The sequence below is a fragment of the Oncorhynchus tshawytscha genome, linkage group LG12 (genome assembly GCF_018296145.1).
Source record: "Oncorhynchus tshawytscha isolate Ot180627B linkage group LG12, Otsh_v2.0, whole genome shotgun sequence".
Taxonomy (NCBI): domain Eukaryota; kingdom Metazoa; phylum Chordata; class Actinopteri; order Salmoniformes; family Salmonidae; genus Oncorhynchus; species Oncorhynchus tshawytscha.
The window spans coordinates 26,903,715-26,931,701 of NC_056440.1; the positions used below are offsets into that span (position 1 = coordinate 26,903,715).

The following is a 27,987-nucleotide window of genomic DNA, read 5'->3' on the forward strand; positions in this document are numbered from 1 at the left end:
CCTGCCTCCAGCTGTTTGCTTAGAAATTCTAGGGACAATTAGGAGGCCTGCGTCTTGTGACCGTAGCGTACGTGTAGGTATGTACGGCAGGACCAAATCAGAGAGATAGGTAGGAGCAAGCCCATGTAATGCTTTGTAGGTTAGCAGTAAAACCTTGAAATCAGCCCTTGCTTTTACAGGAAGCCAGTGTAGAGAGGCTAGCACTGGAGTAATATGATCAAATTTTTTGGTTCTAGTCAGAATTCGAGCAGCCGTTTTTAGTACTAACTGAAGTTTATTTAGTGCTTTATCCGGGTAGCCGGAAAGTAGAGCATTGCAGTAGTCTAACCTAGAAGTGACAAAAGCATGGATTAATTTTTCTGCATCATTTTTGGATAGAAAGTTTCGGATTTTTGCAATGTTACGTAGATGGAAAAAAGCTGTCCTTGAAATGGTCTTGATATGTTCTTCAAAAGAGAGATCAGGGTCCAGAGTAACGCCGAGGTCCTTCACAGTTTTATTTGAGACGACTGTACAACCATTAAGATTAATTGTCAGATTCAACAGAAGATCTCTTTGTTTCTTGGGACCTAGAACAAGCATCTCTGTTTTGTCCGAGTTTAAAAGTAGAAAGTTTGCAGCCATCCACTTCCTTATGTCTGAAACACATGCTTCTAGCAAGGGCAATTTTGGGGCTTCACCATGTTTCATTGAAATGTACAGCTGTGTGTCATCCGCATAGCAGTGAAAGTTAACATTATGTTTTCGAATAACATCCCCAAGAGGTAAAATATATAGTGAAAACAATAGTGGTCCCAAAACGGAACCTTGAGGAACACCGAAATTTACAGTTGATTTGTCAGAGGACAAACCATTCACAGAGACAAACTGATATCTTTCCGACAGATAAGATCTAAACCAGGCCAGAACTTGTCCGTGTAGACCAATTTGGGTTTCCAATCTCTCCAAAAGAATGTGGTGATCGATGGTATCAAAAGCAGCACTAAGGTCTAGGAGCACGAGGACAGATGCAGAGCCTCGGTCCGATGCCATTAAAATGTCATTTACCACCTTCACAAGTGCCGTCTCAGTGCTATGATGGGGTCTAAAACCAGACTGAAGCATTTCGTATACATTGTTTGTCTTCAGGAAGGCAGTAAGTTGCTGCGCAACAGCCTTTTCTAAAATTTTTGAGAGGAATGGAAGATTCGATATAGGCCTATAGTTTTTTATATTTTCTGGGTCAAGATTTGGCTTTTTCAAGAGAGGCTTTATTACTGCCACTTTTAGTGAGTTTGGTACACATCCGGTGGATAGAGAGCCGTTTATTATGTTCAACATAGGAGGGCCAAGCACAGGAAGCAGCTCTTTCAGTAGTTTAGTTGGAATAGGGTCCAGTATGCAGCTTGAAGGTTTAGAGGCCATGATTATTTTCATCATTGTGTCAAGAGATATAGTACTAAAACACTTGAGCGTCTCTCTTGATCCTAGGTCCTGGGAGAGTTGTGCAGACTCAGGACAACTGAGCTTTGAAGAAATACGCAGATTTAAAGAGGAGTCCGTAATTTGCTTTCTAATAATCATAATCTTTTCCTCAAAGAAGTTCATGAATTTATCACTGCTAAAGTGAAAGTCATCCTCTCTTGGGGAATGCTGCTTTTTAGTTAGCTTTGCGACAGAATCAAAAAGGAATTTCGGATTATTCTTATTTTCCTCAATTAAGTTAGAAAAATAGGATGATCGAGCAGCAGTAAGGGCTCTACGGTACTGCACGGTACTGTCTTTCCAAGCTAGTCGGAAGACTTCCAGTTTGGTGTGGCGCCATTTCCGTTCCAATTTTCTGGAAGCTTGCTTCAGAGCTCGGGTATTTTCTGTGTACCAGGGAGCTAGTTTCTTATGAGAAATATTTTTAGTTTTTAGGGGTGCAACTGCATCTAGGGTATTGCGCAAGGTTAAATTGAGTTCCTCAGTTAGGTGGTTAACTGATTTTTGTCCTCTGGCGTCCTTGGGTAGACAGAGGGAATCTGGAAGGACATCAAGGAATCTTTGTGTTGTCTGTGAATTTATAGCACGACTTTTGATGTTCCTTGGTTGGGGTCTGAGCAGATTATTTGTTGCAATTGCAAACGTAATAAAATAGTGGTCCGATAGTCCAGGATTATAAGGAAAAACATTAAGATCCACAACATTTATTCCATGGGACAAAACTAGGTCCAGCGTATGACTTGACAGTGAGTGGGTCCAGAGACATGTTGGACAAAACCCACTGAGTCGATGATGGCTCCGAAAGCCTTTTGGAGTGGGTCTGTGGACTTTTCCATGTGAATATTAAAGTCACCAAAGATTAGAATATTATCTGCTATGACTACAAGGTCCGATAAGAATTCAGGGAACTCAGTGAGGAACGCTGTATATGGCCCAGGAGGCCTGTAAACAGTAGCTATAAAAAGGGATTGAGTAGGCTGCATAGATTTCATGACTAGAAGCTCAAAAGACGAAAACGTCTTTTTTTTTTGTAAATTGAAATTTGCTATCGTAAATGTTAGCAACACCCCCACCTTTGCGGGATGCACGGGGGATATGTTCACTAGTGTAGCCAGGAGGTGAGGCCTCATTTAACACAGTAAATTCATCAGGCTTTAAGCCATGTTTCAGTCAGGCCAATCACATCAAGATTATGGTCAGTGATTAGTTCATTGACTATAATTTCCTTTGAAGTAAGGGATCTAACATTAAGTAGCCCTATTTTGAGATGTGAGGTATCATGATCTCTTTCAATAATGACAGGAATGGAGGTGGTCTTTATCCTAGTGAGATTGCTAAGGCGAACACCGCCATGTTTAGTTTTGACCAACCTAGGTCGAGGCACAGACACGGTCTCAATGGTGATAGCTGAGCTGACTACACTGACTGTGCTAGTGGCAGACTCCACTATGCTAGCAGGCTGGCTAACAGCCTGCTGCCTGGCCTGCACCCTATTTCATTGTGGAGCTAGAGGAGTTAGAGCCCTGTCTATGTTGGTAGATAAGATGAGAGCACCCCTCCAGCTAGGATGGAGTCCGTCACTCCTCAGCAGGTCAGGCTTGGTCCTGTTTGTGGGTGAGTCCCAGAAAGAGGGCCAATTATCTACAAATTCTAACTTTTGGGAGGGGCAGAAAACAGTTTTCAACCAGCGATTGAGTTGTGAGACTCTGCTGTAGAGCTCATCACTCCCCCTAACTGGGAGGGGGCCAGAGACAATTACTCGATGCCGACACATCTTTCTAGCTGATTTACACGCAGAAGCTATGTTGCGCTTGGTGATCTCTGACTGTTTCATCCTAACATCGTTGGTGCCGACGTGGATAACAATATCTCTATACTCTCTACACTCGCCAGTTTTAGCTTTAGCCAGCACCATCTTCAGATTAGCCTTAACGTCGGTAGCCCTGCCCCCTGGTAAACAGTGTATGATCGCTGGATGATTCGTTTTAAGTCTAATACTGTGGGTAATGGAGTCGCCAATGACTAGAGTTTTTAATTTGTCAGAGCTAATGGTGGGAAGCTTCGGCGTCTCAGACCCCGTAACGGGAGGAGTGGAGACCAGAGAAGGCTGGGCCTCAGACTCCGACTCGCTGCTTAATGGGGAAAACCGGTTGAAAGTTTCTGTCGGCTGAATGAGCGACACCGGTTGAGCGTTCCTACAGCATTTCCTTCCAGAAACCGTGAGAAAGTTGTCCGGCTGCGGGGACTGTGCCAGGGGATTTATACTACTATCTGTACTTACTGGTGGTACAGACACTATTTCATCCTTTCCTACACTGAAATTACCCTTGCCTAACGATTGCGTCTGAAGCTGGGCTTGTAGCACAGCTATCCTCGCCGTAAGGCGAGTACAGCAACTGCAATTAGAAGGCATCACGTTAATGTTACTACTTAGCTTCGGCTGTTGGAGGTCCTGACGAATCGTGTCCAGATAAAGCGTCCGGAGTGAAAAAGTTGAGGAAAAAAAAAATATATATATATATATATAAACGGTAATTAAAAAGTAAAAACCGTAAAGTTGTCAGGTAGCAAAATAGGTTTTTTTGCCAAAATAGGTTGGCAAAAAAAACGCACAGCAACTCGAAAACAAGTCTGCAAGTTGTGACCGGAAATGACGTGATCATGAAGCTGGTTGAGAGAATGCCAAGAGTGTGCAAAGTCTATCATTGTCTCTGATTGGGAATCATACTTAGGTAGCCCTTTTTTCCCCCCTCCTTTCAGTGTGGGTAGTTAACTTTGTTAGAGGCATTATAGCCGAAGTTAAGCTTCACGGTCGTTTCCTTGGCTGCATTTCTATAAACAAAAGGAATATGTATGCTCATCACGCTGCACTTTGGTCCACTTCTTATGACGCCTGTGACGGGGTTTAATCTTTGTCCTTGTCGAGTTTGTACTTTTACTGTCATATTATATATTTTTTCAGATGTTTATTTGGAATCACTGTCCATTACTTCCATTGTATTACCTTATTTTTGGGGGGTGTAATCACATTACATTAATTCCATACAAAATGCATTCAAATGTGACACCCCCTTTCAGATAGTGCCAGCCTGTGAATGAATGTCATAGCCACTTAAAGTTAAAGTCTGTCCAAAAATTGAAGTAATCATCTGTCCCATAATACTTGTTTGATTTTGTTGCACGTACTATAAAAATATGTGTATATGTATATGTGTATATATTTATATATATATATATATATATATATATATATATATATAGCAAGTAATCTTGTCTTTCATTGCTCTACAGTATGTCTACAATAGAGACAAATGCACATTGATCATCAGTTAACATAAAGTGGTGGGTGTATAAAATTGAACCAGAATGCTTCACTTACAGATTATTTTGATTTATTTTTGTTTTTCTATGCTCTTGATGCACAGTACCTACAGTATGGGTGGGACTATTGTATAGCTTGTTCTTCGATACCAAAGCAATCTACAATAGAAAATGGGGTGTGTCACTCAGTATTACTCATAACAATAATCAAGGATCGTATATCAAGTAAAATGAAGTATAGTAGATAACTCTAATCTAAACTAATCTAAGAAAATGCCTTTTCATCCTTTGGAGTAGTAAGCTTTCAGTTATATAATTTACGGTGAAAGGCTTTTTGGGTCATATTCAAATTAAATATGTGAACAAAAATATTTAATCCTTAAGAGTATATTGATGCACCCAATCTAAGAAACATAACCCAAAATATTTCCTGAGCTTTCTTATATCTCCTAGATATAGGCAGTCATGTGTATTCATGGATGCCAAGGGAAGCCAGGCTTCCCACAAAAAATGTACCAAGAACATTTAGCAAAAACATATCAAATGTAGCTTTCACCTCTCTACGTTTCATCATTTTCCTTCAATTTGAAAGAAGCTGAATGCATCTCACCGGAGAAAGCATCAGAGTGAGCAAAACAGCACCCCGCTCCCTCTCTATGTGTAGGCCATCTATCTAATGCTGTCTGGTCCAAACGAGTATGACATTGATACAGGCCATTGCATTGAATAGAGCATTCATCATTGACAGAAACAACTTCAATTGTTGCATCTCATTGTGTTGTCCGCTGGTGGCTAGCTAGCTAAAATTGTCACTTTCCTAAATTAGCCATGGATGGAGATAGCGATTTTGACTTGTGATTTTACTTATTTCTCCGTACTGGCCAATGATTATAAGGGTGTTTCTGATCCAACCATTAATTCATACATTTTGTGCCCCTGACCTAAGAGGATGGAAGTTCAATATGTAGCTATAGATGTAGATATAGATTTTTTTATTTTTTTATTTAAATGAATATTAAACTCCTTGCACACAGAACACCCAGCTGGTGATGGTGATAACTGAGTATACCAATCCTTGAATAGAAGTTCAGCTATCTAGCAAGCATTTTAGACAGGTAGCCTTGGACAACAAAAAATACAAGCGTGTACTTTATGACAGAGTGATAAACCGTTTCATCAACATGAAAGAGAGGAGGATGGCATCAGCATATTTCTCTACTTGCACAAACGCGCACACACAGAAATCAGAACCATGGACAGCCACATCATATTTAGTTTACGTAGATTGGACTTAATTGTTTTTGGTATCTTTTAGTTGTCACTGTATTAGACTAAGCAGAGGTGATTTGATGTTTGATTTGAAGTTGAAATGGTGCTGGAATAGTGGAGACAGTTCTTGTTTCCTTTGTAACTTGCTGTAACTCTCTGTGGTTCGAAATCAATAGTTGTTTAGTGGTCCGAAAATGGCGGAAACATGAACTTTCTTGACCATGCTGTCAAGAAGACCATGCTGTAGGTCAGGTACTGCTTGTTACATGCAATATGCTTTGTTGACTAAACCGGACAGAGGTTGCTATCCGGTTTTGTGATAAAACAAAGGTGTGATTGAATTTATTCTGCCACTGTGTCTTCTTATTGTCTCAGCCTTTAGGCCTATATACTGTATCACGGTCACAAGGCAAATTAATGAACAGGTTATAGAGCAAACAATGCAATTATCACATAACATTGGTTGTAATATGACTTTTTCTGGCTTCCACAGTGATTTTACCCACACACCGCTTCTGGATATGGGACAGATACTTCAAAACGTTATTCCTTTTTAGAATCATTTTCACTGTCTTTTTTTGCCGTTCATGAATGTGTTATTCAATGCATTTCTATGGGCTAAAGGCCAAATTCAATACTTTTTATCAAATAATGTCATATTTTCTGTTTATCTAAAGGGGTCCTAAAATTTTTAAACCAATAGCTAAATCTTCCATGGTATGACCATCTTAAAACAATGCCATATGTTACAGTAGCTTAGTAGAACCCCTTCCCCCAACACCTTAAACTTTCAGTTAAATAATCAACCTACATTATCTCTTCATTATGAAGTCAATCATACACACACAAAATGTAAAAATACAGTTACAGTATACTATGTGGGTATGCTTGAGAACTCAACGGCGTTGAATGACATTCCTCGGCAACAAAGTGAGGTGGCATACCATCATTGATTGTAAACCCCAGCCTGTATTGAAATCTACAGTTCTTTCAAAAAGGGTTAGGGTTAGTATTCAACCCATTTGTTATGGCAAGCCAAAATAAGTTCAGGGGTAAAAATGAGCTTAAGTCACTCTGTGTGCAATAATAGGGTTTAACATGATTTTTGAATGACTACATCATCTCTGTACCCCACACATACAATTGTCTGTAACTTAGTTGAGCAGTGAATTTCAAACAGATTCAACCACAAATACCAGGGAGGTGTTCCAATGCCTCGCTAAGGAAGGCACCTATTGGTAGATGGGTACAAAAAAGCAGACAATAGTTCTAAGTTTGAGCATGGTGACATTATTAATTACACTTTGGATGGTGCATCAATACACCCAGTCTCTACGAAGATACAGGAGTCCTTCCTAACTCAGTCGCCGGAGAGGAAGGAAACCGCTCAGGGATTTCACCATGAGGCCAATGGTGACTTTAAAACAGTTAGAGTTTAATGGCTGTGATAGGAGAAAACTGAGGATGGATCAAGAACATTGTAGTTGCTCCACAATACTAACCAAATTGGCATAGTGAAAATAAGGAAGCCTGTACAGAATACAAATATTCCAAAACATCCATCATGTTTGTAACAAGGCACTAAAGTAATACTGCAAAACAATTGGCAAAGCAATTAACTTTTTATCCAGAATACAAAGTGTTATTATTGTGGAAAATCAATACTACACATTACTGAGTACCACTCTCCATATCTTCAAGCATAGTGGTGGCTGCATCATGTTAAGTGTATGCTTGTAATCGTTAAGGACAGGGGAGCTTTTCAGGATAAAAATAAATGGAATGGAACTGAGCACATGCCAAATCCTAGAGGAAAACCTGGTTCAGTCTGGTTTCCACCCGACAATGGGAGATTAACTCACCTTTCACCAGGACAATAACCTAAAACTCAAGGCCAAATCTACAATGGAGTTGCTTTACCAAGAAAATAGTTCATGTTCCTGAGTGGCTGAGTTACAGTTTTGATTTAAATCTACTTAGAATCTATGGCAAGCCCTGAAAATGGTGGTCAAACAATGATCTACAACCAATTTGACTGAGCTTGAAGAATTTAAAAAAGAATAATGGGCAAATGTTGCACAATCCAGGTGTGGAAAGCACTTAGAGACTTAACCAGGTGTAATTTCCACCAAAGTTGCAATCTACAAAGTGTGAATACTTATGTAAATGAGACATTTCTGTATTTCATTTTCAATAAATTTGCAAAAATTTCGAAAAGCATATTTTCAGTTTGTCATTATGGTGTATTGTGTGTAGATGGGTGAGAAAATAATGTAATCAATTTTGAATTCAGGCAGTAACACAACAAAATGTGGAACAAGTATTAATACTTTCTGAAGGCACTGTATTAGTCCAATGGAAATCTGTTTGAGTTCTCAAGCATTCTATCATTTCAGACACAGCAGTTGCATTAATTGCGTAACTAGAACCTTGGTATTTTGTTTTCAGAAGTTAGAACACTCTCAACACTAGTGCGTCTGGTGATGCATTAAGTGACCAGTTTATTAAGCAATAAGGCCACCATTTTGAGAAAAAACTACTGGTTCTGCAGAGTCATTTAGCAGAAGTGGTAGATACGAAATAGAGCTGTTTACAGAAAATAACATTCAATGAATCCACAATAAATTCATTGTGCACAGTGTGGTTAGCTGACCACCTCTGACGAGACGGATGAACAAGCATTCGATGAGTTGATCAGTAGAATCGAGGCTAGTTATTGAAAGGGCTGTCTTGACAAGAGGCAGTAATGTTCCATTGAGCCTGTTGGTCAAAACAAACTATAGAGGGTTTAATATTCAGTGTTCCAGAGCTGTTGTCAGTAACCAAAAGCACTTCTGTATAATACATCAGTAGGACTGATACAGCACAGTTTTATGTGAGGCCAATGCTCCAGAAAACTAGAGATACTGTATGATCGAGCTGTATCACCTCAGGCTCTCCTCATAGGAATACTGCTGAAGAATGAGGAGAAGAGTGGGGAGACCTGTCCTCATGGTGTGTCCGCAGGGACGGATGGAGAGACGAGTGTTCAGTCCCATTCACTGCCTCTTCTTCTAGGTTGACTTGTCTCTATTCAATCAGATCCGCTTTATCCAATATCCGATAGCGGTTAGAGCTGTCAAATCCACTCAGCCAACACAGCCACAAGTGGCTCCTGGCATTATACCTAACACAGACATTGCCATTGGATCGCACTGAGTTGCATTATCAGAAACCCTATGCAGCATTGTTCAAAAAATTAGAACACTGTAATGTGAGATGTAATCTACACCTTCATTAGGATGATAGAAACCCTCATTATTTTATTTAAAGATTTTTTTTACATTTAAACGTAATTATTTCTTATATAGCCTACACTTTCTCGTTCTGAACTTCTAATTTGAGTCGGGCGGGTGTTGCTTCATGACAATGATCGCAAGAGCAGCTGCTCACCGATTTGAAGGCTCCAATGCAGTTCCACCTCTGACTTGCCAAATCATCCTCTATTTGGGTGTCTGCTATCACCAGTTAATTCTTTATCTGATTCAATCTAGGCCTTGTTTGCTTTCGCAAACTTGGTTGGTTGCTTTCTCCAACCAAGTCACGGATCGGATCCTGAGTGTTGCAGCCATCTAAGGCACTGGTTTGGACCACATCCTCATTTTAAGTTCAGTAGCTTTCAAATATACAGTATTCATCAAACGGAAGTATACATATAGAACTGTATATTTCAGCTCTAACAAAACAAAACATTTAGTCAGAAAATGACAGCCCATTAAAAGGTTTTGTGACCATTTTTAAACCATTTCATAAAAGAGTATTTGTTATTCTAATCTGTGATAGCAGCAGATCCTGTTCAATAACATACATTATGCATACACATAGACTTCTTACAGTTCTTTTTAATCATCACTTTCAGATTAACAGGAATTTGCTCCTTTTGGTCAGTTGACAGTAATCCAACCATTATGTACTTGGATGTGCTTCCAACACAGCTACTGTACCTTAATGTTAAGTCATAGTGCACAACACATACATGTGCATAGAGGGGGAAGTGCTTCTCATTGGTCCTTATTTGATTTCCCCAATGAATCCATGTTCATCAGCCAAGTAGCTAAATGTCATTTCTAAAGCAGTATACATCATGATGCTGTTGTCATAATCAGCCAGTTAAACTAATAAAGAAAAAGGGATGTGAGAAATAAGGAGACAAATAAAGAGGTGGAGGGGAATAGGGAAGTACTTTAAATACAAACGTATTTCCTACACATAGATTTTCAGTTCATGTGAATTTTTGGACATGGATGCCATTGATCCCAGAACAATATGTGCAAAGGGAAGAGATATAATAACAGAGTGAGAAAGAGAGAGAGAGAGAGGGAAAGGAAAGGATATCATATCATCTCGAAGTTGGTCGGTACTCCTTGGGCACCCCGGCCATGTTCCTCTTCTTAAGGGCAGCGTCTACAGTCATGACCAGTTCGTCAATGCTAGCACGCATCTCGGGTGTGTACGGGTCGTACTCCAGCTTACGCAGGCCAGAGCGCTTGAAGTTGCCATCCTTCTGTCCCTCTACACAGAGCAGGCGGTCCTCGGCCACCTCCAGGCCCAGAAACAGGACCATGTCCTTGAGCTTGGAGAACAGCTCCCTCTTCAGCTCTTCAAAGTGGACCACGTGGACGTTCCTCCCATAACGCAGCCAGTCCAGTGTGTGGGATGCCCACCAAGGAGCATAGTTCTTCACAAACTCAGGCCACTCTGCAAAACAACACAGGACACAGATTTTTTTTTTTTAAGGGTACACAATTGTGCCCCGGATACATCAAAGTGTAAATTATCCTAATAAAAAAATTGAACACCCATAAATGGGGAACTATTGGCTGAATGAACAGCAGTAAAGAATACAATTTGAGAGAAGCAGGTAATTTCTGCCACTCTAAACATCCCCAGGGATTCCTGGGTAGTGAATTCAACAGAGGAGGCCTCTCTTCTAGCAGGCGCATCCTTTTTTTCTAGCAGGAAATTAAGCTGTGAAGAAAGGTACACACCCCCTTCCCCCATCCCCTTTCCCTGCAGAATAATCTTCAAACACTGATGTTATTTTATTTGAGAGGTCTGGTGCAATTCAACTAGTGTAATCACAGCACATAATGCATCCTCTGAGACACGGGCTTCGTTAAGGGGATTCAATTAATGACATGTAGCAAAGCCAGTTTTAGTCCTTTTAGCAGACCGGCAGACCTGCTGCAGTCTGGGAGGCTCAGGATTTACCACCAGGGTCAATGGAGAGCTTCATGGGAGAACATACTGTTGAGCAGAGATCTCCTGTTGTGGCACCAGTAGGTCTACCAGCACCCCACAGTCTACACTGTTGTTCAATTGGCTGTTAAGACAGTTCACTTCACCATACAATTTTGGAATACTTTACTGGATAAACTTTTCAATCATTTATAATCTACAGCTCATAAAGGAATTGGCAGGCAAAGCCAGGACTGCATTATCATGTACTGTATCTTTACTAGGAGGAGAGGGATACTTGTTAAAGTGTAATCCCTGCTGAGTTAGCAGTGCAGGCTTGGGGATTCAGATGATATGGGAGTGGAAGCTACACTGTCATAGTGAACTACAGAAGGACATTGCATGTTAAAGTGAAACAGAGTCTGCCACAGTTCTCTTCTCAGATAGCAACACAAAATCTGGAGGCCCAAAACACCACAGCTATTAAATCCCCCTTGAACAAACCTCATGTTTTGTATGCCAAGCCCAGGAAGGTTTGGTTAAATAACTACAGTAGACTGTCCTAATCAGAGCAGGATAGTACAATTCAACCATTTGAATGTAGTATGTGAATGGATAGACGTTTGTTTGCTTGTCAGCTAGTTGGGATTCAGTTAGAAGTCAGAATGTGCAGTTAATTTCTGGCCATGGACCAAGGTTGTTGAGCTCCTCTGGAAATCAGGAAGTACAGAATGTTAGCCTCTAAGCACAATATGAAAATGTGAAAGTAGTTGGGGCCCAGGGGGCCAAAAAGCTAATACAGTAAAGTGAAAGGAGCTGAGTGAATAACTGAATTATGTAGCCAAGGGACAATTGTTGGTTTAGAGAATGTCGGATAATCTTTTTGACAAATTCAATCATCCACATAATCATTCAGAGACCACTTCCGAATATGACACATAGCCTACTGATACTTATGCATGTGTAGCATTCAAACTCTGGCCAAAATAATTTATGCCCCCAAGGTAATTGTATAAGGCTACAGTGCGTTGAAAGGCAACAGTAACTCTAACGTTCTTACACAATGTCCTGCTGACTCAGATATTCCATCCCAAACTGCACCCTATTCCCTATTTAGTTCAATACCCCTATGGGCTCTGGTATTGCACTTTATAGGTATTATGGTGTCATTTGGAGCATGCCAGGGACTCTTCTTCCCTCCAGATCACAACTGGCAGCTGTCAGAAAGCCTTTTCTCTCTCTAACGCTCCCATCGCTACACCTACAAATAAAAGAGAAACAATCATGGCAGACAGCAGTCTGAATCTGCTGATGGTTTTGAATGCTGGGGTCTGCAAGTCTTCATCTCTCTCCCAGGAAAATCTCACTGGAGATTTCAGATAGGAGCCGGTTGCCATGGTTACTGACACACTCGAGTGTATCGAGGGAAAAATACATAATGCGACAACACAACATAAAAAAAATCTGCCTGTTGGAGAAGCTGAAATTGAGAAAATCTTATAACACGATAATCTGTTCAAAAAATAAAATAAAAAAATATCAGAAGACAATTCAAATTGAAAAAGGGATTGTAGAGTCTAGAAAGTGTGCAGAGAAACGGATTACTCAAATTTGTATTTTGGAGAAAACATGCAAAGAGAAGTCTTCCCTCTGAAAGGCTCTTATCGTAAGCCTATTAACTTATCCCTTACTCTTATCCCTTACTCTTACCAACATATACCAATGTTCATTTCTCAACATGCATACTGAAATAGTATTCAACCTGTCTCCTCCCCTTCATCTACACTGATTGAAATGGATTTAACAAATGACATCAATAAGGGATCATAGCTTTCACCTGGTCAGTCTGTGTCATGGAAAGAGCAGGTGTCTTTAATGTTCTGTACAATCACACATGCATTGCACATCTGCTGTACTCATCTCACAAAACCAAGCATAGTTTCTCATATTGCCTAGGCTCATATTGCCAAGGTTCACACAAGCCAAAACTACATAGTGACAACATACTGGCACTTCCTCAAGGTCCTATCTGACTCTCTCTTAGTGTTAATGCAGAAGGCGAAGTCCAAAACGCCATTCTATCATTTAAATTTTTTTTTATTTTATTTTACTAGGCAAGTCAGTTAAGAACAAATTCTTATTTTCAACAACAGCCTAGGAACAGTGAGTTAGCTGCCTGTTCAGGGGCAGAAACACAGATATGTACCTTGTCAGCTTGGGGACTTGAACTTGCAACCTTTCAGTTACTAGTCTAACACTCTAACCACTAGGCTACCCTGCTGCCCCATTACCAGTCAAAAGTTTGGACATGTCTACTCATTCAAGTGTATTTCTTTATTTTTACTTTTTTTATACATTGTAGAATAACAGATATGTGTTATTTCATAGTTTTGATGTCTTCACTATTATTCTACAATGTAGAAAATAGTAAAAATAAAGAAATACCCTTGAATGAGTAGACGTGTCCAAACTTTTTCTGGTACTGTAAATTGAAATCCTCTGTGGTTTATCACATTAGTTGATAAGGAAAGAGCCACTGAACATTGGCACACAGTAGCATAATGGAGGAAGGGCACATCTACATTATACCAACCCTGTTCATATCTGTTGAGTTCACCTAGTCATGACTCATCAATAGTGCAGACATTTGGGTAAAACTTTACATTACCCTTATTACTGTACAACTATACTCACGCAATTACTGTGTAACAGTATTGTAACTACACATTGACCTTACACTGTACTTATAGCAGTAACCCTATTAACCTTAGCCCATACCCTAGCCTCTTGTCCACATCCTGGCTCAACCCCAACCCTTAGTACAGTGTAAGTAAAGTGATATAAAGAGCAATGACAATAATTGTTACACTGTAATCACAGCAATAATTACATAGCAATAAGGGCACTGTATCATTGGCTGAAGTCTCACCTTTCCCTCTCCAGTGGGCCTGTGAGGCAAATCCAATATGGCCGCCGTATTTGCGGTTGAACTCAGCCATGAGGGCTTTATAAGGGTTGCGGATCATGACGATGCTGGCGTCAAAGGCTTCAATCTCCTTCTTGCCGCTCTCATGTGTTTTAATGCAGACGTTCCTACCACTCCGCCAATGGTCTCGCTCACCTTTGAAGCCTTTTAAAAGAAGAAACAACAACGACAAAACGTGAACATGCTTAATAGTGTCATTTTGGCTGTTTAAGTGACTGCATGACTTCCCAATGTATAACTATCCAGTACCCATGTCACCTGTTACCTCCAGGTTAGGTACCCTTAGTACCTTTGTTGTAGAGGGAGCCATCAAAGTAGTAGCTGCCTGTGTAGAAGCCAGTGGCCAGCTCTATGAGGTGGCGGGCCCAGGTGTTGCCAGCCCCGGGGAAGCTGGCCAGGGCCATCAGCTGCTTGGAGCGCGTGGGCAGGAAGTGCCGGTCCATACAACGGTTATCTGAGGAAACACAGGAAAGAACACAGGTCACACATGTGATACACAATAATACATGATACAGAATAATTTATGATAATACATGAAATACTCAGAATTATTTGCGTTCCTTCCAAAAAATATATTATGAACCAGACACAAACTTTAAATACAATACTAGCTGGACAGTGAGTGAGAATGTCAAAGGGCCTATGTACTTTAGCATGACAGGTGAACATAGAAAGCTATTTCAGGGTCATACATCCTACATTTAACATTTTTTAGAAGGGGGATTATTTAAGATGTTCTTTGAGGAGGTAGGGTTTCAGGTGCTTTTGGAAGATGGACAGGGACTCTGCTGTCTTAGCTTCAGGAAGCTGGTTCCACCATTGGGGTGCCCAGACAGAGAAGAGCTTGGGCTGAGCTGAGTGGGAGCTGCCCTCCCCTCCTGTAAGGGTGGGAGGGCAAATAGACCAGAGGTGGCAGAATGGAGTGCTTGGGTTGGTGTGTAGGGTTTGATCATAGCCTGAAGGTAGGGAGGGTAGTTCCTCTTGCTGCTCCGTAGGCAAGCACCATGGTCTTATAGTGGATGCGCGCTTCGATTGGAAGCCAGTGGAGTGTGCAGAGGAGCGGGTTGACATGGGAGAACTTGTGAAGTTTGAAAACCAGGCGGGCTGCAGCATTCTGGATAAGTTGCAGGGGTTTAATGGCATAAGCGGGGAGCCCAGCCAACAGCGAGTCGCAATAGTCCAGGCGGGAGATGACAAGTGCCTAGACCTTGAGCAGACAGGTGCTTCTACTACAGAGAAAGAACTGGGCAAAGGTAATGTATATCGCCATTGAAATCCAGTCATTGCTTCAAATGTCCTGCACTATACAACACAATGACCCTCATGACCTAGAGACTGACTCAGTAGACGTGTAAGCTTTGTGAGTAATGTGGTTGGTGTGAGTGGAGCTTTGTGTAGATTATGATGTTGTAACTCTGGAGGCTGTTTAACTTCTTGGTGACAGGGGCCAATATTGAGTAGCTTGGATGAATAAGTTGCCCAGAGTAAACTGCCTGCTAATCTGTCCCAGATGCTAATATATGCATATTATTAGTAGTATTGGATAGAAAACACTCTGAAGTTTCTAAAACTGTTTGAATGATGTCTGTGAGTATAACAGAACTCATATGGCAGGCGAAAACCTGAGACAAATCCAACCAGGAAGTGGGAAATCTGAGGTTTGTAGTTTCATTTAAGTGATTGCCTATCCAATATGCTGTGTCTATGGGGCCAGATTGCACTTCCCAAGGCTTCCAGCAGATGTCAACAGTCTTTAGAAAGTTGTTTGAGGCTTCTATTGTGGAAGGGTGTCGAATAAGAGCTGTTTCAACAAGTGGACTAGGCTGAGGCCAATCAGTTGTTTACTGCGCGGTCACGCGGGAGCGCCGTTCCTTCTTTTTCCTCTGTAATGGATACGCTATTGTCCTGTTGGATTATTATTGAAGATTTATTATAAAAAGACCCTAAGTCTTGATTGTAAACATCGTTTCACATGTTTCTACAAACTGTAATGGAACGCTTTTGACTTTTCGTCTGGATTTTGTGCTCGCGCATTGTGCCTTTGGAATAGTGAACTAAACACGCGAACAAAGTGGAGGTATTTGGACATAAATATATATGCAATCAAACAAAACAAACATTTATTTTGGAATTGGGAGTCCTGGGAGTGCATTCCAACGAAGATCAGCAAAGGTAAGTGAAGATTTATAATGCTATTTATGACTTTTGTTGACTCCACAATTTGGTGGGTAACTGCATGGCTTGCTATTGTGGCTGAACCTGTTCTCAGATTATTGAATATTGTGCTTTTGCCGTAAAGTTGTTTTGAAATCTGAAAATGGCTGAATTCTTTCTGTGACTAGTTTCTGACCTAACATAATGATATGTTCTGCTTTCGTCGAAAAGCCTTTTTGAAATCGGACACTGTGGTTGGATTAACGAGAAGTGTATCTTTAAAATGGTGTAAAATACCTGTATGGTTGAGGAATTTTAATTATGAGATTTCTGTTGTTTTGAATTTGGCGCCCTGCAATTTCACTGGCTGTTGGCGAGGTGGGACGCTAGCGTCCCGAACGATCCCAGAGAGGTCAACCCTTTACACTCGTGGGAATTGGCCTATATGGATAGGGATAAATGTAAATGTTGCATGGTAGCAACTGAAAGGGAACAGTTAGGAGATTATGGTGTTAGGTTCTAATTCTCAGAGTAAAAAACTCAACGGAGACTATGAAAGCTAAGTTAATTCTTCCCAGGGGGTCAATACAGCTGCATTCAGACAAAAACATTTTCACACAAGCACTGATATTTAACCCTTCCTCCTAGGCTGAGTCTCCTCCTACACATCTGAACAAACATTGTATCTATACTGCTAGGCAGGAAACTAAGTAATAAGGCCATAAACTTTTTTAACGTGACTTGAACTCGACCCCCTTCATCACTAATCCACGGCTCTCTCCCCTTATCAATGCCTGCCACATGTGATCGCTTCCCTGCACTCAGCACCTTACAAGTTTAATTGCACACACTATATACCTTCCTTCCACAGGTAACCATTAACTTCTGTTCCAGACCATCTAACCCTAAGTACTCAATCTTTCAATAGGATTCCTGATATAATGTAAATGTTATACATTACCCTCTCTCCCTCAGTGACATGAATAAGCATATTTCATATTCTCAGAACGCAACAATGGGAAAGTTATAAGATCAAAGTTGAGGACACAACAGTTCACCTGACACAAGACTGAATCCAAACATGACCCTGTTGATTTTATGCATTTTATGTACTTTTCGCCGCCTGCTTTGATAACGAAATCTGAGAATACTCTGGATACATTCAGTAACATGTAACAATGACACTGACTCTACTCCAGCCACTTTAATCATGGGAATCGATGGGAAATGATGTAAATATATCACTAGCCACTTTAAACAATGCTACCTTATATAATGTTACTTACCCTACATTGTTCATCTCATATGCATACGTTGATACTGTACTCTATATCATCGACTGCATCCTTATGTAATACATGTATCACTAGCCACTTTAACTATGCCACTTGGTTTACAACTCATCTCATATGTATATACTGTATTCTCGATATCATCTACTGTATCTTGCCTATGCTGCTCTGTACCATCACTCATTCATATATCCTTATGTACATATTCTTTATCCCCTTACACTGTGTATGACAGTAGTTTCACGGAATCGTGGCTGAATTTTTTTGGAATTGTTATTAGATTACTTGCTGAAGCCGTAGAGTATATTATTATTACTGCATTGTCGGAACTAGAAGCACAAGCATTTCGCTACACTCACATTAACATCTGCTAACCATGTGTATGTGACAAATAAAATTTGATTTGATTTGATTTGATTTTGTAACATGATAAGAATATTCCTGGGAAAATGTGGGGTATGTACAACAAATAGACAAAAAAATGACAAAGGTCTGAGTGAGAGGACTAACTGGTGTCTCCACATGGCCACGCATCTCCCCAAAGTGTGCACAGTTCTGCGATATTTGTAAATTATTTTGTACATAATGTTTCTGCAACCGTATCTTACGGCAGAAAAGAGCTTCTAGATATCAGGACAGCGATCATTCACCTCGGATAAGACAAAGAGCTTCTAGATATCAGGACAGCGATCATTCACCTCGGATAAGACAAAGAGCTTCTAGATATCAGGACAGTGATCATTCACCTCGGATAAGACAAAAAAATTCAACAACAACAACATCAGCAGCAAGCAGGACTCACACGATATTCTCCAAACACCCCACAGGGCAGACATCCCAATTATTCGCAAAAGGAAGCGACGCAGAGGAAGAAGTGCCAGATGCCTCGTCCGGACCCGCAGAAGGCAACTAGGAAAGCTGAACCGTTACCATCAAAATTACATTGTTTAAACGTGCAATCATTGGACAATAATCTAGGTAGAGTCAGTGTCATTGACGATCACAAATATCCAACCAGTCGGGACATCAAAACTGTAATATCCTATGTTTCACCTGGAATCGCCTTCTGGCTGAATGACAGGCATGGATATTCAGCTATGATCTTTATGGCCTTAGCACGCTGAACCTGGAGGGCAGGATAGAACAGCACACTCCGGTAAGACGAGGTGGGGTGGTCTGTGCATATTTGTAAACAACAGCTGGTGCACGAAATCTAAGGAAGTCTCTAGATTTTGCTCGCCTGAAGCCTGAAGTAGAGTATATTATGATAATTTGCAGGCCACACTATTTGCCTAGAAAGTTCTCAGCTATACTTTTCTTGGCTATTTATTTACCACCACAGACAGATGCCGGCACTAAGACCGCACTCAGTCAGCTGTATAAGGAAATAAGCAAACAGGAAACCACTCACCCAGAGGAGGCGCTCCTAGTGGCCGGAGACTTTAATGCAGGGAAACTTAAATCAGTTCTAGCAAATCTCTATCAACATGTTAAATGTGCAACCAGAGGGAACAAAAAATCTCCAGATGGGTTAGGGCAGCTGTACTCTGTGGACCACACAGAGACACGTACAAAGCTCTCTATCAACCTCCATTTGTAAATCCGACCACAACTCTATCCTCCTGATTCCTGCTTTCTTAGAAGCAGGAAAAATTTAAGCAGGAAGAACCAGTGATAGGGATTATATAAAAAAATGGTCAGATGAAGCAGATGCTAAACTACAGGACTGTTTTGTCTATCACAGACTGAACATGAAGGAGAGACCGCATGATTCTTCCGATGACATTGAGGAATACACCACATCAGTCACTAGCTTTATCAATAAGTGCATTGAGGACGTCGTCCCCACAGTGACTGTACGTACATACCCCAACCAGAAGCCATGGATTACATGCAAAATTCGCACTGAGCTAAAGGGTAGAGCTGCCAGACACCTTCTGATTAAAAGCAGTGGTTCGTGGGACTGCCATCAATCCCGGTTTCGGAATGTTTTACAAGAAATCTTCCCGTTCTAATGAATACCCTCAGCGTACGTCAATGGGCAAAGCGAAACATCTCCCAGTCCACGTGATGGGCAGTCTTGGAGTGTGGAGATTGAATCAGACTCACACTTCTTGTTTTAGTTTCTGTCTGATGAGGGATCAACAAAATGGATGTGGCAGGGCTTCCAAACTAGGGCCTTACAGACTACAAAGGGAAGCATAGCCGCGAGCTGCCCAGTGACACGAGCCTACCAGACGAGCTAAATCACTTCTATGCTCGCTTCGAGGCAAGCAACACTGAGGCATGCATGAGAGCATCAGCTGTTTCAGACGACTGTGTGATCCCTCTCTCCGTAGCTGACGTGAGTAAAACCTTTAAACAGTTCAACATTCACAAGGCTGCGGGGCCAGATGGATTACCAGGACGTGTGCTCCGGGCATGTGCTGACCAACTGGCAGGTGTCTTCACTGACATTTTCAACATGTCCCTGTTTGACTCTGTAATATCAACATGCTTCAAGCAGATCACCATAGTCCCTTTGCCCAAGAACACAAAGGCAACCTGCCTAAATGACTACAGACCCGTGGCACTCACGTCCGTAACCATGAAGTGCTTTGAAAGGCTGGTAAATGTCTGTATTTTGCCTTGCTACTCTTATTTTCAAAATGTTTTTATACTGTTGTTTTATTTCTTTACTTACCTACACACACACACACACACACACACTTTTGTTCTCCGCACTATTGGTTAGAGCCTGTAAGTAAGCATTTCACTGTAAGGTCTACCTCTGTTGTATTCGGTGCACGTGACAAATAAACTTTGATTTGATAGCTAAGTCATTTCAAAGCACTCTTATGACTCAAAGAAGAGTCTTTAACTATACGGTTCTTTTTTGAGCTCTCCCAGCTGTGCCGTTGACCACACTTTTAGTTGTTTTGTTTGGAACACAACCCTCCTACCTGACAGTAGCCAATTTAAATATGCTGTGAATAAGAGCAAATGCCCATTCCGAGAGCAACACTCACACACTATATATAGCAAGAGAGCAGGGAAGGGGTGAAAAAGTAGGCTGTGTCGTTTTCATAGTATCACTTTTACAGTATAGACTCATTTTCACCTCAACTACCTCTTACCCCCAGCACATTGACTTGGTACCGGTAATCCTTGTATATAGCCTCGTTATAGTTAATTTATTGTGTTACTATTTCCTTCTTACATTTTAACTCTGCATTGTTGGGAAAGGGCTCATGAGTAAGCATTTCACAGTAAAGTCTACACCTGTTGTACAGTACCTGTCGAAAGTTTGGAATCCTAATCATTCCATGGTTTTTCTTAAGTTTTACTTTTTTCTACATTGTAGAATAATAGTGAAGATATCAAAACTATGAAATAACACATGGAATCATAACAAACAAAAGTGTTAAACAAATCAATATATTTTATATTTCAGATTCTTCAAAGCAGCCACCCTTTCCCTTGATGACAGCTTTGCACTCTTGGCTTTCTCTCAACCAGCTTCACGAGGTAGTCACTTGTAATAAATGTCAATTAACAGGAATTTCTTTCCTTCTTAAAACCTCTTGAAGCTAGGGGCCACTATTTTTATGTTTGGAAAAATAATGTTCCCAAAGTAAACAGCCTATTTCTCAGGACCAGATGCTAGAATATGCATATAAATGACAGATTAGGATAGAAAACACTCTGAAGTTTCCAAAACTGTCAAAATATTTTCTGTGAGTATAACAGAACTGATACTGCAGGCGAAACCCTGAGGAAAATCAAACCAGGAAGTGGCTTCTATTTTGAAAAATCCATGTTCCATAGCCTGCCTTTGCTCCATTTAAAGGGATATCAACCAGATTCCTTTTCCTATCGCTTCCTCAAGGTGTCAACAGTCTTCAGACATTTCAGGCTTTTTTTTTTTAAATGATGGAGAAAGATAACATCGCGTCAGGTGTTCGCATGAGTTTTGCTCGCGCAACAGAGTTTGGGCAGCCATTGCCCCTCCCTCTCCTACTGATAAAGACAGTTGCTGTTTATATATTATCGATTATATATTTTAAAAACAACCTGAGGATTGATTATAAAAAACATTTGACATGTTTCTGTGGACCTTGCGGACATTATTTGGAATTTTCATCCGCGTTGTCGTGACCCCTCTTTCCTGTGGATTGCTGAACATAACGCGCCAAACAAACGGAGGTATTTTGGATGTAAAAATAATCTTTATGGAACAAAAGGAACATTTATTGTGTAACTGGGAGTCTCGTGAGTGAAAACATCCGAAGATCATCAAAGGTAAACGATTAATTTGATTGCTTTTCTCATTTTCGTGACTAAGCTACTTGATGCCAAGTGTACATAATGTTTTGTTGAGCGATCGATAAACTTACACAAACGCTTGGATTGCTTTCGCTGTAAAGCATATTTTCAAAATCTGAGACGACAGGTGGATTAACAAAAAGCTAGGCTGTGTTTTGCAATATTGCACTTGTGATTTCATGAATATAAATATTTTTAGTAATATTATTTGAATGTGGCGCTGTGCAATTCAGTGGTTGTTGATGACAATTATCCTGCTAAAGGGATGGGTAGCGTCAAGAAGTTGCATTTGAGCTAATCAGTTGTGTTGTGACAGGGTAGGGGGGTATACAGAAGATAGCACTATTTGATAAAAGACCACATCTATATTATGGTAAGAACAGCTCAAATAAGCAAAGAGAAACGATCCATCACTAGGTCAGTCAATCTGGAAAAGGTCAAGAACTTTGAAAGTTTCTTCAAGTGCAGTCACAAAAACCATCAAGCGCTTTGATGAAACTGGATCTCATGAGGACTGTCAGAAAAGGAAGACCCAGAGTTACCTCTGCTGCAGAGGATACGTTCATTAGAGTTGACTGCACCTCAGATTGCATCCCAAATAAATGTTTCACAGAGTTCAAGTAACAGACACCTTTCAACATCAACTCTTCAGAGGAGACTGCCTGAATCAGGCCTTCGTGGTGCAAAGAAACCACTACTAAAGGACACCAATATAAAGAAGAGACTTGCTTGGGCCAAGAACCACGAGCAATGGACATTAGACCAGTGGAAATCTGTCCTTTGGTCTGATGAGTCCAAACTTGAGATTTTTGGCTCCAACCGCTGTGTCATTGTGAGACGCAGAGTAGGTGAACAGATGATCTCCGCATGTGTGGTTTCCACTGTGAATCATGGAGGAGGAGGTATGATGGTGTGGAGGTGCTTTGCTGGTGACACTGTCCGTCATTTATTTAGAATTCAAGGCACACTTAACCAGCATGGCTACCACAACATTCTGCAGAGATACGCCATCCCATCTGATTTGCGCTTAGTGGGACTATCATTTGATTTTCAACAGGACAATGACCCAACACACCTCCAGGCTGTGTAAGGGCTATTTGACCAAGAAGGAGAGTAATGCGGTGCTGCATCAGATGACCTGGCCTCCACAATCACCCGACCTCAACCCAATTGAGATGGTTTGGGATGAGTTGGACAGCACAGTGAAGGAAACACAGCCAACAAGTTCTCAGCATATGTGGGAACTCCTTCAAGACGGTTGGAAAAGCATTCCAGGTGAAGCTGGTTGAGAGAGTGCCAAGAGTGTGCAACGCTGTCATCAAGGCAAAGGGTGGCTACTTTGAAGAATCTAAATCTAAAATATAATTAAACTTTTTTGGTTACTACATGTTCCATATGTGCTTTTTCATAGTTTTGATGTCTTCACTATTATTCTACAATCTATAAAATAGTACAAATAAAGAAAAACCCTTGAATGAGTAGGTGTGTCCAAACTTTTGACTGGTACTGTATATCTGAAATGCAGCCATATACACAACAATTGTCATTTTGCACGCAAGAAATCACGCTACAGTATGTATGTTGAAGAGAAGCACCACAAAGATTGATAGGCCAAGACGTGCTCATTAAAACAGCACAAACCATAACCATCGATTTAGGACCCTAGCTAGTCAAGGCCATGAAAGCATAACGCTAGATGCACTGCCAATTCCGACACCACCTGAGTGGACAGCCGGACAACAGGAGCACTGTGCAAGTGCTCACCTCAGAGCACAACCAACTTGCTACATTGGCCATTGTCCCTATACCGTTGAATAACACAAACCTGTATATCTATCAATAGCAATTAGACCTGCAAAAGCAAGGAATAACATTAAAAATCACAGTAAAAAGCAGGCCTAAATCGCAGGCCTAAAGCAGGCCTAAAGGCCTAAATTGTACATTACATCCAGAAATCAACCGAACAACCAGTAGGGTTACATGAGGGAAAACAAATTAATTAACAATTATGTTGTTGTTTACGCAATAATAAAAACAGCCCCTTATAAATGCAATCTTGGTCAGGTGGGCATAATTTGAAAGCTTGTTCTTTTGCCAACATGACTAAGTTATAAAATATGATCTTACAGTGTTAGGCTTTAACACATAGAAAGGAGTCATGAGCAATGTTCTCTCTAATTTTGGCGGGCACTGAGGGCATTTTTGGTCTTGTGAGCGGAAACTTGAAGATGTGAGAATTTTGTGCAACTTCCAGGCTGGGTTTACAGTGAACACTGAGGCTGTACCCTTACAGTTTTAGACAGTAGCCAATAGGCTATTGTGGCTATTTCGGTATAATGTAGCCCTACCAACAAAACCAATGGAGCAAATCCAATAACATGTTCACATGGAAATAGCTTTTGATTTCTATGATATAGCCTACAGTTGCCTATATGTGGTGTTCAATGCAGGCCTACATTGCATGACACTTTTAAAAAGGTTTTTACATTATGAAGGGCTTGACATTAATTCATGATTTTTTACTTGGTCTGTAACACCATAGGCCAAATAGTGTAGGTGACTGTAAATTGCATTGTATGGTGCAAGAAACCACTTTACAAACTACAATGAATTATTACTACCATACAGATAATTAGACAATGTAGGCTATCCCTCTGCATATTGGTGTATTTGCATATTCAAGCCTGTCTCAAAATATAACACTGCCCCTTTAATTAAGACACAAGCTTTTTACCTGACTGGCTTTTCAAAGACAGCTTGAAATGCAGTCTACACGTTTTGTGCTCTTGTAGGAAGAAGCAGTAACTCCCCATTGCTGACCTATGCTTATCAAAACTGGGCTAAGAATATCACCCAATGTTCACACGCACCCGCCAATATAATTTTACTCCATTTCCCTCTGGCTCTGCCTACAACAAAATGACAGACTCAAGCTTGCAAAGTTAGATTTGTTATGGTTTGTTGCATTGAAAAGGAGCTGATATAATGTTGACTAGATCACAGGAAAAACTTGATCTATATAGTGCAAACTAATGGGGCGAACTCACTGAATTTCAATCTCTTGCATCTCTGCACAGCTTGGTATTTCGTCTGCAGGGCAGTCCTGCAGGAGCACGTGCGCAATTTAGAGGGAACATTGGTCATGTGAGGCGGGTGTTCCGCTATGGATTTTCTTCACGATAGACAAATATGGGTTAATTCTGTTCAGAACAACCCAGGGTATGAAGCAATGTCATCTTGTAACTGTACATCAAAGACAGTGATCATAAATGTTGACAAGGTATATAACATGAGTTTTATGAAATGGAAATGTGAAGTGCACATTTGGACTCAGGGGTGTTTGGCTTGCTTGTATGACATCAAAGCTGTATTTATTATAATCCTGAACTTCTTATCTTTCAAAATGCATCTAGTCATCCTAATTTACATAATTTCCCTCACTCAGACAACAAAACGTGCAAAGGTTGCCCAATTAACAACTCCTTGTTGCATGAGGTGCTTAAGGTCAGGACGGCTGTCAGTCAAACTCGATTCCTCTGTTGTAAAATAAAATACAGACCAGTATCACTTTTTTATTTTCTTTCCAAAACACTTGAGTGTGCCATCTTTGACCAACTCTCTAGCTATCTCTCTCATAACGATCTAATTGACCCTTACCAGTCAGGCTTCAAGACGCATCACTCAACCGAGACTGCTCTCCTCTGTGTCAAGGAGGGAGACTGCTCTTCTCTGTGTCATGGAGGCTCTCCACACTGCCAAAGCTAAATCTCTATCCTCTGTTCTCATCCTCCTAGATCTATCCGCTACCTTCGACATAGTGAACCATAAGATCCTCGTCTTTACCTTCTCGGGGCTGGGCGTCTCAGGCTCTACACACTCTTGGATTGCATCCTACCTGGCATGCCGCTCCTACATGGTGTCATGAAGAGGATCTGTGTCTGCTCCACGTATTCTCAAGACTGGTATCCCCCAGGGCTCGGTACTAGACCCTCTCCTCTTCTCTCCATACACCAAGTCACTTGGCTCTGTCATATCCTCATATTGTCTTTCCTAGTATTGCTATGTGGATGACACAACTACTTTTCTCCTTCCCCACTTCTGACACCCAGGCTGCGACACACATCTCTACATGCGTGGTAGATACAGTGCCTTGCGAAAGTATTTGGCCCCCTTGAACTTTGCGACCTTTTGCCACATTTCAGGCTTCAAACATAAAGATATAAAACTGTATTTTTTTGTGAAGAATCAACAACAAGTGGGACACAATCATGAAGTGGAACGACATTTATTGGATATTTCAAACTTTTTTAACAAATCAAAAACTGAAAAATTGGGCGTGCAAAATTATTCAGCCCCCTTAAGTTAATACTTTGTAGCGCCACCTTTTGCTGCGATTACAGCTGTAAGTCGCTTGGGGTATGTCTCTATCAGTTTTGCACATCGAGAGACTGAAAATCTTTCCCATTCCTCCTTGCAAAACAGCTCGTGCTCAGTGAGGTTGGATGGAGAGCATTTGTGAACAGCAGTTTTCAGTTCTTTCCACAGATTCTCGATTGGATTCAGGTCTGGACTTTGACTTGGCCATTCTAACACCTGGATATGTTTATTTTTTAACCATTCCATTGTAGATTTTGCTTTATGTTTTGGATCATTTTCTTGTTGGAAGACAAATCTCCGTCCCAGTGTGTTCAGGGTGATGAGCTGTGTTGCTTTTACGCCAAACATAACGTTTTGCATTGTTGCCAAAAAGTTCCATTTTGGTTTCATCTGACCAGAGCACCTTCTTCCACATGTTTGGTGTGTCTCCCAGGTGGCTTGTAGCAAACTTTAAACGACACTTTTTATGGATATCTTTAAGAAATGGCTTTCTTCTTGCCACTCTTCCATAAAGGCCAGATTTGTGCAATATACGACTGATTTTTGTCCTATGGACAGAGTCTCACACCTCAGCTGTAGATCTCTGCAGTTCATCCAGAGTGATCATGGGCATCTTGGCTGCATCTCTGATCAGTCTTCTCCTTGTATGAGCTGAAAGTTTAGAGGGACGGCCAGGTCTTGGTAGATTTGCAATGGTCTGATACTCCTTCCATTTCAATATTATCGCTTGCACAGTGCTCCTTGGGATGTTTAAAGCTTGGGAAATCTTTTTGTTTCCAAATCCGGCTTTAAACTTCTTCACAACAGTATCTCGGACCTGCCTGGTGTGTTCCTTGTTCTTCATGATGCTCTCTGCGCTTTTAACGGACCTCTGAGACTATCACAGTGCAGGTGCATTTATACGGAGACTTGATTACACACAGGTGGATTGTATTTATCATCATTAGTCATTTAGGTCAACATTGGATCATTCAGAGATCCTCACTGAACTTCTGGAGAGAGTTTGCTGCACTGAAAGTAAAGGGGCTGAATAATTTTGCACGCCCAATTTTTCAGTTTTTGATTTGTTAAAAAAGTTTGAAATATCCAATAAATGTCGTTCCACTTCATGATTGTGTCCCACTTGTTGTTGATTCTTCACAAAAAAATACAGTTTTATATCTTTATGTTTGAAGCCTGAAATGTGGCAAAAGGTCGCAAAGTTCAAGGGGGCCTAATACTTTCACAAGGCACTGTATCTCAGCTTGGATATTGGCCCACCACCTCAAGCTCAACCTCGACAAGACAGAGCTGCTTTTCCTCCATCACAGTTGGCAACTCCACAGTGTCCCCCTCCCAGAGTGAAAAGAACATTGACGTGACCCTGGACAACACAACCCTACCTCACACAGGAACCGGCGCTGGTCCTAATCCAGGCACTTGTCTTATCTCGTCTGGTCTACTGCAACTCGCTGTTGGCTGGGCTCCCCGCTGGTGCCATCAAACTCCTACAACTTATCCGGAACTCTTCAGCCCGCCTGGTGTTCAACCTTCCCAAGTTCTCCTATGTCAGTACCCGCTCCACCGCACATTTCACTGGCTTCCAGTTGAATCGCGTGTCCA

General features: G+C 41.0%; 1 protein-coding gene across 6 annotated transcripts in view; it reads right to left on the bottom strand.

Annotated features, from left to right (window-relative positions):
* Positions 1-9,917: 9,917 nt before the first annotated feature.
* Positions 9,918-27,987, bottom strand: part of wscd2 (WSC domain containing 2) — a 124,425-nt gene continuing 106,355 nt past the window's right edge. For all 6 annotated transcript variants that reach the window (XM_042331533.1, XM_042331529.1, XM_042331528.1 and 3 more), the window contains 3 exons: positions 14,547-14,711; positions 14,201-14,401; positions 9,918-10,791 (listed from right to left, as the gene is read on the bottom strand). In XM_042331533.1, coding sequence (XP_042187467.1) covers positions 10,433-10,791; positions 14,201-14,401; positions 14,547-14,711 — 725 coding nt within the window. In that variant the 3' untranslated portion in view covers positions 9,918-10,432. The remainder of the gene's footprint in view (positions 10,792-14,200; positions 14,402-14,546; positions 14,712-27,987) is intronic.